Raw genomic sequence first — 11,946 nt, forward strand, 5'->3', positions numbered from 1 at the left:
AAGTTATGAGTGACTGCACCAGCAGAATAGTGAGTGCAGCTCTGGAGTATATTACAGGATGTAACTCTGGATCAGTACAGGATAAGTAATGTAATGTATGTACACAGTGACTGCACCAGCAGAATAGTGAGTGCAGCTCTGAAGTATAATACAGGATGTAACTCTGGATCAGTACAGGATAAGTAATGTAATGTATGTACACAGTGACTGCACCAGCAGAATAGTGAGTGCAGCTCTGGAGTATAATACAGGATGTAACTCTGGATCAGTACAGGATCAGTAATGTAATGTATGTACACAGTGACTCCACCAGCAGAATAGTGAGTGCAGCTCTGGAGTATAATACAGGATGTAACTCAGGATCAGTACAAGATAAGTTATGAGTGACTGCACCAGCAGAATAGTGAGTGCAGCTCTGGAGTATATTACAGGATGTAACTCAGGATCAGTGCAGGATAAGTAATGTAATGTATGTACACAGTGACTCCACCAGCAGAATAGTGAGTGCAGCTCTGGAGTATAATACAGGATGTAACTCAGGATCAGTACAGGATCAGTAATGTAATGTATGTACACAGTGACTGCACCAGCAGAATAGTGAGTGCAGCTCTGGAGTATATTACAGGATGTAACTCAGGATCAGTGCAGGATAAGTAATGTAATGTATGTACACAGTGACTCCACCAGCAGAATAGTGAGTGCAGCTCTGGAGTATAATACAGGATGTAACTCAGGATCAGTACAGGATCAGTAATGTAATGTATGTACACAGTGACTGCACCAGCAGAATAGTGAGTGCAGCTCTGGAGTATAATACAGGATGTAACTCAGGATCAGTGCAGGATAAGTAATGTAATGTATGTACACAGTGACTCCACCAGCAGAATAGTGAGTGCAGCTCTGGAGTATAATACAGGATGTAACTCAGGATCAGTACAGGATAAGTAATGTAACGTATGTACACAGTGACTGCACCAGCAGAATAGTGAGTGCAGCTCTGGAGTATAATACAGGATGTAACTAAGGATCAGTACAGGATAAGTAATGTAATATATGTACACAGTGACTGCACCAGCAGAATAGTGAGTTCAGCTCTGGAGTATAATATAGGATGTAATGATTGGTACAAAATAATTAAATTACAATTTAATGAATATGATGCATTTACCAAGTTATTCAGTTTGTATATCCACACCTGTTACTTCCTGTACAGAATTATTCTACACAAAGTTTAAGTAAAATGTTAAATATTTTTTTAAATGATTTGTAACTTGTTAGATCAGATATAATCAGAATATTCACCTATTTGTTATGGGAACAATTTAGCTTATGTAGTCAGCATAGTGGTGATTAGCTACTGGATTTCTGCCAGGAGCAGGTGACATTGGCTTACATCCAGTTGTGTTAAGCAGTGGTTTATAGTGGTTTGAATTATCGGCCTGTACTTGTGTTCTGTAGAACAACATTTGCCTCTGCCAATTTCCTTTTTTCCTTTCTTTTTTTTTTTTTCATCTCCCCTTCTTTGAAGACCCATAACTGTTTTATTTTTCTGTCCATAAAGACGTATGAGGGTTTGATATTTGCAGAACAAATTGTATTTCTGAATGACCCCATTTATTTTAGCACATAGTGTATTCAAAATCGCGGAAAAAAAAACACATTCACATTTTGTGCTAAAATTTAGTTGGCAGTGTGATTCTCCTCATCGGTAGCATTACGATCATACTTGTCCAAGCTTTTTTTATTTTAGTAGTGAAAAAATAAAATCAACTTTGCTATTAACTTGCACCGTACATGTATGGCGGATGTTAGGAAGGGGTTAAATAATCTTGTCTTAACACTGTATAAAATGGCTTTAGAAATAGGAAAATATTCAGTGAACAGCTTAGCCCTACACCTTGTGACTTACACCTTGATATTTTTTTGTATGAACAAATTGAGGCATAATTATCAGTACTGATATATTTTACAAAATATAAACTTAGGGTACACAGCAGTGGCGTATCGTCAACGGAGGCAGATCCCACTGCTGCTTTAGGGCCCGTGAATCTGGGAGGACCAGTGCCAACACCGACATCGGGGCCCCCCTCCAGGCATCACACTTTCAACTGGATCGGCATCCTGGATGGTACGCTCCACTGTCTGCTCCCTCCTCCATCATTCTCCCTCTGTGTCAATGTGGCGCCCCAGGATCTGGTCGCCACAACAGCATTGCCCCTCCAAAGGGTTAATGCTGAGCCTGGAGGTAATTGGGGGAATCCTTGGCCAGTAAGTTCAACATCCAACGCAGTTTCTCCCTCAGGCCAGCAGGGGGAGCTCTGAACCTGGAGTTCCAGGGAGCATTCCTCAAGTCTGACCTGAGGGAGGAGTTAGTGGTCAGTCTGTAGAGAGAGAGCAGAGAGTGCAGACGCAGAGTAGTGCTGTCTTGTGGAACTGGGGCCTGGAGCTGGAATAGCTTGGCCCAGTGAAGCAAGATTTGCAGAGAGGCACAGAAGAGACTCAGACATCGGAGTCTGTGGTTGCCAGGGTATAAAATCCTTCCCTGGTGGCCGAATCCGGAGGGCAGGAGAGCTGCAAGCCCCCTGGCCCATCAGCAATCTGGAGGTACAGCTGCATTCCAAGGGCCCGGTGTGGACTCCAGCAGAGAAGCACCCGAGAGGGCCTGCGCAGCCTACCACACAGAAAAAGGGACGAACCACCGGTCCCAGCAGCAAGAGGGCCATTGCTAAATTCAGAGTGCAGGGTCCTGTAGAAGAAAAGAAAGAACAGGGAGTAGGCCTCATACTCAACTGGCCAAGGAGATCACCCCCAGGCACTTCCAGGCCGGCCGGATCATCTTTACCACTTGTGACGGTCTCCCTGGACTACACTGTTGCCAAGTAAAAGAGGAGAAGGTAAAGAGACTACTGTTTGTGCCTGTCTGTTTCACTGCCTGTCGGCCCTGCACCGTCGTATTATTCACACAACATCACACCATAGACTCTCACGAGCACCAACTGTTGCCCCGGGGTACCGCTCCACCTGTGGGGAGCAGGACCGTCCAAGCTGCCATTCCATCAGCCCCGGAGGCCCCATACAGCAGCGGCGGCTTAATAGCCGCAAACCACAGGTGGCGTCACGACAACCATAAACTTTATTCACCAGCCATATTTAATTGACACCCACCAGGGCCACGGAGTCGGGCCCCGCCACCACTGACGACCCCCGGACTAGTCCGGCCCGGCACCGGGTGTCCCATAGCCTGGGGTGGGCGAGTCATCAGCTCTCTGATGTTTCAGCGCAGCGGGCGCAGTGATGTCACTACTGACTGCCCGCTGTGCCGAGATGTGCAGGTTATGTTTGTTTGGTTTTTTTGAGACCATGATTACACTGGTGAAATGTGTGCATTATATATTATACATGGCGAACTATGATGTGCATTATAATATATAGAGGACTATAGGGTGCATTATAATATCTAGAGCAGGGTTCCCCAACTCCAGTCCTCAAGGCCCACCAACAGTGCATGTTTTCAGGATTTCCTTTGCATTGCACTGCTGTTGGAACCAGCACCTGGGCAGGTAATTACATTAACACCTGTGCAATACTAAGGAAATCCCAAAAACCTGCACTGTTGGTGGGCCTTGAGGACTGGAGTTGGGGACCTCTGATCTAGAGGACTATGGGGTGCATTGTAATATATGGAGGACTGTGGGGTGCATAATATTATGTCGAGGACTATGAGGCGTGCATAATATATAGAGGACTATGAGAGTGCATTATAATACATGGAGAACTATGGGGTGCATTATAATATATAGAGGACTATGGGGGGTACATAGTATTATATGGAGGATTATGGGGTGTGCATTATAATACATGGAGGACTATGCTGGGCATTATGATATATGGAGGTCTATGGGATGCATTGTAATATATGGAGGACTATGGAGGGTGCATAATATTATATGGAGGACTCTCAGTTGTGCATGATACAGTATATGGAGGACTTTGGGGGTACATTATAATACATGGAGGACTATGGGGTACAGTAAATATATTGAGGACTATGGTTGGCATTATAATATATGGAGGACAATGGGGGAGCATTATAATATATGGAGGACTATCGGGGTGCATAAAATTATATGGACAAATATGGGATGCATTATAATATATAGAGGACTATGCGGGGTGCATTTTAATATTTGAAGACTATGAGGTGCATTATACTCTATTGAGAGCTATGATGTGCATGATACTATAAGGAGGACCATGGGGGTGTGCATTATACTATATGGAGGGTTATGAGGTGTGCATTAAACTATATGGAGGACTATGAATGTGCATATGGAAGGCTATGTGGGGGCCATCATAATATTTGGAGGGCTATGGGGAGGCCAATATACAATTTGGAGGGTTATGTGGTGACCATTATAATATTTACAGGGGCATAAGCCTACATACTTTCTGGAGGGCTATTTGAAGAACATTATTCTTTATACCGTGTGAAGGTTTGTGTGGGGTCCATCATACTGTGCGCAGGGATGTGTGGGGGTCATTTTACTGTTTGAAGTGCTAGTAGAGGCCATTATACAGTGTGGAGTGGTGTGGGGGCAATTATGCTGTATATACAGCCATAACACTGCATGGAGGGCTGTCTGAAAGTCACAGTTGGCGGATCATACTGTTTTGGGTTCACCATATTTTGCCCGGAAAATTGAGGAGTACAGTAGGGTCATCAAACTGTGCGTGGGGAGGAATTTTCTTGTGGGGCAGTATTATTAGCATCATACTTTATGGCTGCAATGAAAGGGGAATTTAGGGGCTTCGATAAGAGAAGAATTACTTTGTAAGGGCTGTAAAGTTGTGGGATATGTTATGTGACACAGACGAATATTTACTTATTTTTCAGGGGTGGGATGCCCAATTTGGAACTTCTGCTATGGGGCCTCCTGATTTCTATGTACGCCCCTGCTACACAGTGTTAAAATGTTGAAGATTGATCAGAATATACAATACGGTTCAATAAATTGCGTGTACACCTATTAGTTGGATCTACTTTGTACCAGAAATTTGTACATCCATTTTGGTGCACTGGCAGAAACAGACAGTGAAAGGCCTCTGTGCAAAACAGTATATTGGCCATTTGCAGCCAAATAGCTCCTCATAATGCACAACTTTTCTTGCTTCGGAGATGGGTGTAGCTCCCTTTCCTTTTGGACCTCTGTGCTGCTGCAATAATGGTATGTCCTCCCCTGTTTTGGTGCATACAGACTATTATTTCCCTTGTCTGTCCCGTCCATTTAGTCCTGTTGGTTTCCCCTACCTGTTGGTTCTGTCCGGTCAGTGCTTGTGACCGTGCCTGTCCGTGCTAGCCGAGCCTCCAGCCTCAATTACCTCGGTGGCACTCGCCACACCAGAGACTGTACCTGTCCGCCTGGCCATGCCTCCAACCTCAGCTACCTCTGTGGCCCTCGCCACACCAGAGACTGTGCCTGTCCATCTCAGCCATGCCTCCAGCCTCAGCTACCTCGGGGGCCCTTTCCACACCAGAAACTGTGCCTATCCACCCTAACCGTGCCTCCAGAATCAGCTATCTCGGTGGCCCTCACCACACTAGAGACTGCGCCTGTCTGCTCCGGCTGTGCCTCCAGCCTCAGTTACCTCAGTGGCCCTCGCCCCACCAGAGACTGTGACTGTCTGCCCTAGCCGTGCCGCCATCCTCAGCTACCTCAGGGGCCCTGACCACACCAGAAACTGTGCCTCTCCACCCTGGCCGTACCACCAGACTCAGCTAACTTCGTGGCCCTCGCCACCCCAGAGACTCTGCCTGTCCATCCCAGCCATGCCTCCAGCCTCAATTACCTCGGTGGCACTCGCCACACCAGAGACTGTACCTGTCCGCCTGGCCATGCCTCCAGCCTCAGCTACCTCTGTGGCCCTCGCCACACCAGAGACTGTGCCTGTCCATCTCAGCCATGCCTCCAGCCTCAGCTACCTCGGGGGCCCTTTCCACACCAGAAACTGTGCCTATCCGCCCTAACCGTGCCTCCAGAATCAGCTACCTCGGTGGCCCTCACCACACTAGAGACTGCGCCTGTCTGCTCCGGCTGTGCCTCCAGCCTCAGTTACCTCAGTGGCCCTCGCCCCACCAGAGACTGTGACTGTCTGCCCTAGCCGTGCCGCCATCCTCAGCTACCTCAGGGGCCCTGACCACACCAGAAACTGTGCCTCTCCGCCCTAGCCGTACCACCAGACTCAGATAACTTCGTGGCCCTCGCCACCCCAGAGACTCTGCCTGTCCACCCCCTCCGTGCCTCCAATCTCAACTACCCCAGTCACTCTTGCTGTACCAGAGACTGTGACTTTCCACGCCGGTCGTGCCTCCAGCCTCAGACAACCTGGAGGTCCCAGCCTTGCTGGCTGTGCCATCTGCCTCTGCCACTCCGGTGGTCTCTGTCTATGATTGAGACTCAGCCCTGTCTACTCCTGTGTCTGCCGCTGTCCTGGGGGTCAGCTGCCACAGTCCCAATCTTTACCCCACAAAAGGGATAGGCCCAGGGTCTCCCTGTGGTCCAGTTAGTTCCCTTTAGCTTGCCGCAGTACCATCCCCGGTAGCGAGCGTGACACTATCCTATTAGATCGTATGGGGAAAGTGTCTTTTAAGGTCGGATACTATATGATTATATATACTGTATATAATTCTTCATTTTAATTTGCATATAAATTATTACAAAATACACAGAAACAAGTGAGGTTACATTTCTATGATTAGGATGAAATGAATATAAAGAGTTAACAGGGAGTGGAAATCATAACAAAGTTTCTAAAGTTGGATATATAAAACTTGAACACTCCTTGCGGAAGCTTTCAGTCTTTTCTCCCGTCTGCACACAAGTATGGCCTCTGCTGATCTGAAGGACGAGCTGACCTGTTCTATCTGCCTGAACCTCTACTCTGATCCCGTAACACTGAAATGTGGACACAACTTCTGCCGGGAGTGCATAGAAAGTGTGCTGGATACACAGAAGGGATCTGAAGCCTATTCCTGCCCTGAATGCAGAGCGAAGTTTCAGGAATGTCCTGTCCTGCAGAGGAACACCACGCTCTGTAAGGGCTCCGCCACACATCCGTGAAAACCACGTCCGTGTAAAACGGGCCGTTTTTCGGGTCCGTTTTCCGTTTTTTATGTCCGTGTTTATGGTATGTGTGGCCTGCGTGTGTATCCCGTATGCTAGCCGTATGTGCGTGTTGAATGTCCGTGTGTGCGTGAGTGAAATAACTGACATGTGTATGTGTTGTCCGTGTGAAATGTACGTGTGTGATGCAAAATGTCATTACTACATGTCGGAAGACAGAGTAGCGGGATGAGAATGAACTCGGGTGAACTTCACCCGACTTCATTGTCATGCCGCAGCTCTGTCTTTGTGCCGTGTACTGATTAGCGGTCACCTGTGAAGGATTCACCGGTGACCACTAATCCCCCGAGTGACTGAAGTGTCCCCCCCTCTCTCATACTCACCGTTCCCCGGCGCTGCACGGCGTTCACACTGCTCCGGCGGCTTTTTCTAATTTGAAAAAGCCGGCCGCCCATTAATCAATCTCGTATTCCCTGCTTTACCCGCCCACCGGCGGCTGTGATTGGTTGCAGTGAGACACGCCCACCACGCTGAGTGACAGGTGTCACACTGCACCCAATCACAGCAGCCGGTGGGCGTGTCTATACTGTGCAGTAAAATAAATAAATAAATAATTTAAAAAAACGGCGTGCGGTCCCCCCCCATTTTAATACCAGCCAGATAAAGCCATACGGCTGAAGGCTGGTATTCTCAGGATGGGGAGCTCCACGTTATGGGGAGCCCCCCACCCTAACAATATCAGTCAGCAGCCGCCCAGAATTGCCGCATACATTATATGCGACAGTTCTGGGGCTGTACCCGGCTCTTCCCGATTTACCCTGGTGCGTTGGCAAATCGGGGTAATAAGGAGTTATTGGCAGCCCATAGCTGCCAATAAGTCCTAGATTAATCATGTCAGGCGTCTAGGAGACACCTTCCATGATTAATCTGTAAGTTACAGTAAAAAAAACACACACACCCGAAAAAAATCCTTTATTAGAAATAAAAAACACAAACAAATTCCCTCATTACCAATTTATTAACCCCGACAAACCCTCCATGTCCGGCGTACTCCACGGACCTCCAGCGTCGCGTCCAGCTCTGCTGCATGCAGGTGACAGGAGCAGCAGAAGACACCGCCGCTCCGGTCACCTCCACGCAGCTAATGAGATGAGTAGCGCGATCAGCTGCTGTCAGTCAGGTAACTCACGGCCACCGCTGGATCCAGCGGTGGCCGCGGGTAACCTCAGTGACAGTGTGGCGCCCCTGACCTGGTCAGGCACCACTGAGTACTGCACCCATGCTGGGGACAGTACAATACAGGTAATCCAGAAGGCTGACCGAGGTGTGACTACACAGGCGCATAGTGATCAGGTCTCACACATGTACCTTTGAGAGGACCCCTGGGGATCCCAGGAGGGGGAAAAGCCTTCACCTCCACTGGAATAGTGGAGGGGGCCAAAAGCCTCCATCTCCTCTCAAGGGGTGTGGTAAGAGAGCCTGGTTGCTAGGTGGCGTAGGCAAGAACAGAAAGAGAAGGAGGAGTAAACAGTCTGCAGCAGAGGGTGGAGGAGTGAGGAGCATGAAGTGGAGCTCTGACAGGAGCAGCAGTGAAGGTCCCAGGAGTGAGCCGGTTCAGTGCAGAGTCCAGGGAGCTCAGAGAGGAGCAGACCCCCGGGGCTGTTGCAGTCTGACAGCGTCCGCGCAGTGGCTACCGACGGGGGAGAGCGGTCACCTAGGAGGGCTACCCGAAACCCATCTCCAGCTAGAGAGAGAGCACAGAGTGGGAAGTAAGGAGACTGCTAGGGAGAACCAGGCCCAAACGGGCGGCAGATCCCGGAGCGGGGATAGATCCACCTTTCCCTGCTAAACCTGCCGGTGTGGGGCCCTCAAAGCCCACACCACAACACCTAAAAGCCGCAGCCACGTAGCCACAGTTAGGGCCCACAGTTCACAGGAGGCAAGCAGCTGGAGTGATCTGGCCCAGGCAACAAGCATACGGCAAACGAAGGGGAGAGAGGCTTCAGCAACTTCCCTGGGTGACCCCCATAGGGACTAAAAGTCGGGGTTACCCCAAACCACCAAGGGCTAAGGAAGGCGAGTTGGTAGTCACCATCAGAAGTCAGCCTGAAGGATACCTGGTTCCAGCCTGGTTCATCCCAGCTACGCCCGGGTTACTCACCCTGCCATCTGAAGTGAGTAAAACCCCTGAAAGACATTCTGCGTGTGTGGAGTTATTCTGCGCCTTGTGGTACTACGCACCTACACAGGGCCCTGGGGCTTGCCTCACTCTCAGGAGGCTATTCCAACTAACTGCACTCACCATCAGCCCCAGGCGTCCCTCAACCTGCAGTGGCGGTCCCCACTGACCGCAATACTGAGAGTGGCGTCACGACAAATAGAAGATCTCCTACCGGTGACAAGATCCAGCTGAGTGGAGTCCCTGAAGGTAATGCACCGACACAACACCTGTGGGGCTTCACAACAGCAGCTGATCACGGAGACGGACTAACGGACATAACCAAAAACGCAAGTGTAACCGCTGAGATATAGTAACATTGGTGCACGTTTGGCCGTGTCTCCAGTATACACGGAAACGGACCAAACACGCACGTGTTTCACGGATGTGTGTTTCAAGCCTAACATAGTGGAGCATTTCATTTCTCAGGAGGAGCATGAGGAGGTATTTTGTACATACTGTATTCACACACCTGTGGTGGCTTCTAAAACATGTCTGACATGCGAAGCTTCTCTGTGTGATCTTCACCTGACTGTACACAGCAAGTCCCCAGAACATGTCGTAATCCAACCAACAAAGTCCTTCAAGAACAGATGTTCTCACCTTAAGAAGCCCCTCATGTATTACTGCACTGATGATGCTGAGTGTTTGTGTATTTCCTGCTGTCTAAGTGAGGAGCACAGAGGACACAAAATCAGCTCACAGATCGAAGCCTTTAAACAGGAAAAAAAACAACTGAAGATTATTGAAGGACGTTTGATCCAAGAAAGAGAAGAGATTAATGAACAAATCCAGAGACTTCAAGATCAAATAATGCACATCCGAGAAAAAGCAGCCGGTATTGTGGAGCGAGTCGGTGTTCATATCGGAGACATCAAGAAGAAGCTGGATAGCTTGGAGAGACATGTTCTGAATGAGATCTCCAAACAACAAGAGCAGATGTCACTCTCGATCTCCAATGTGGTCCAACAGCTGGAATCAAAGGAGGACAATCTGTCCAGGAAACTGGCTACTATAGAGGAGCTATGTCGGATGACTGATCCTTTACTTTACTTACAAGCCGACAAAGATGACTTTACTGATATGATGGGGGATAACGATCCAAACCTAAAAGAGATTGAAATTGATGATCTGGCTGAAGATCTGATCTTTAAGAACCTGAATTCTGTGATGGTGAACATAATGTCAGACCTACAGGAGGGTTACTATGTGCAGAAGGCCTCAGGCATAGTACTAGATCTGAACACGGCTGCTAATGACGTACACATCTCCGATGACCTGAAAACTGCTTCCTGGTCAAAAATAAATCAAAGTCGTCCTGAGATTGAAAGCAAAAGATTTGAGGATTCAAATGTTTTAAGCACCAATGCTTTTTCAAAAGGAAGAGTTTACTTGGACATAGAGGTGAGCAAAGAGGGAGCATGGAGAGTGGGGATGGCCTATCAAAGCATAAGCAGAAAAGGACAGTATTCCTTTATTGGAAATAATAGCAAGTCGTGGGGTCTGCGAAGCTGTGAGAATCAATATTCAATAAGACATGACCAGAAAGAAATTCCATTAGCTTGTAGACCATCGTGCTACAAAGTGAGGATATATCTGGATTATGCGGCTGGGCTGCTGTCTTTTTATGAGCTGGGTGACTCCATGATGAGACATTTATATACTTACAATGCCACCTTCACAGAGCCGCTATACCCAGTGATCGCTGTATGGGATAATGCTTGGGCGAGGGTCTTAAATTAAGCTATTTTCAAGATATCCTAATGCACAAGCAATGTTAACAATGACCATGATTGGTTTTTAAATGACAATTTGATATGTTCTGGATGCTATGGGCAGCATATGGTACCAATTAAAAATGATACCTTGATTATGAATTGTGTTATAGCCTATTTCTTGTAGTGGGATCAATGTGTAAAATATGAAGTGTGATCCATCAAAAATGTTGTGTATGTTTATTGCATTAAGGTCCATTTATATATGACAAGGAACCAGCATAGTTTGTCCTCTTCACGATATGTGATGGAAATTTAGGTCATATGTCATCTCACTGACTTTTGATGCGGGCTCACACATTGAGCCTGCATCTTTCCTGACAGATGATGGCTGAATTATGCAGCTTTCGCCTGCCTCTAAAGGGTGCTTTACACGAGACGACGGATCGTGCGATGCATCGTCGGGGTCACGGTTTTCGTGACGCACATCCGGCATCATACACGACGTCGTCTCGTGTGAAACCTCTGAGCGACGCAATATCGCTCACAAATCGTGAGTCGTGTACTCGTTGCTCAGTTTCATAATATCGTTTATTTTTACTTGTGCCGGTTGTTCATCGTTCCCGTGACAGCACACGTCGCTCCGTGTGACACCACGGGAGCGATGAACTCCGCTTACCTGCGTCCCACGGCTCCCGCCGGCTAAGCGGAAAGAAGGAGGTGGGCGGAATGTTTACATCCCGCTCATCTCCGCCCCTCGGCTTCTATTGGCCGGCGGCTGTGTGACGTCGCTGTGACGCCGAACGTCCCTCCCCATTCAGGAAGTGGACGTTCACCGCCCACAGCGAGGTCGCTCAGCAGGTAAGTACGTGTGACGGCGGTTTCATGACTT

The 11,946-nt window shown here is 48.1% G+C and overlaps 1 protein-coding gene across 1 annotated transcript; it reads left to right on the forward strand.

The window, feature by feature from the left end:
* The first annotated feature begins 6,880 nt into the window (after nt 1-6,880).
* LOC142310405 (nuclear factor 7, brain-like) lies at nt 6,881-11,082 on the forward strand. Its single transcript, XM_075347928.1, has 2 exons — nt 6,881-7,103; nt 9,739-11,082. Exons 1-2 carry the CDS (start codon nt 6,882-6,884, stop codon nt 11,080-11,082), a joined length of 1,566 nt encoding a protein of 521 aa, XP_075204043.1. The 5' UTR covers nt 6,881.
* Nucleotides 11,083-11,946: the final 864 nt, after the last annotated feature.

This window comes from Anomaloglossus baeobatrachus, chromosome 5 (genome assembly GCF_048569485.1).
Source record: "Anomaloglossus baeobatrachus isolate aAnoBae1 chromosome 5, aAnoBae1.hap1, whole genome shotgun sequence".
Lineage (NCBI taxonomy): Eukaryota > Metazoa > Chordata > Amphibia > Anura > Aromobatidae > Anomaloglossus > Anomaloglossus baeobatrachus.

Coding starts and splice junctions, on each gene's coding strand:
- LOC142310405 (XM_075347928.1), top strand. CDS start 6,882: ATGGCCTCTGCTGATCTGAAGGACGAGCTGACCTGTTCTATCTGCCTG. Junction 7,104..9,738: donor CCACGCTCTGTAAGGGCTCC/GCCACACATCCG, acceptor GTGTGTTTCAAG/CCTAACATAGTGGAGCATTT.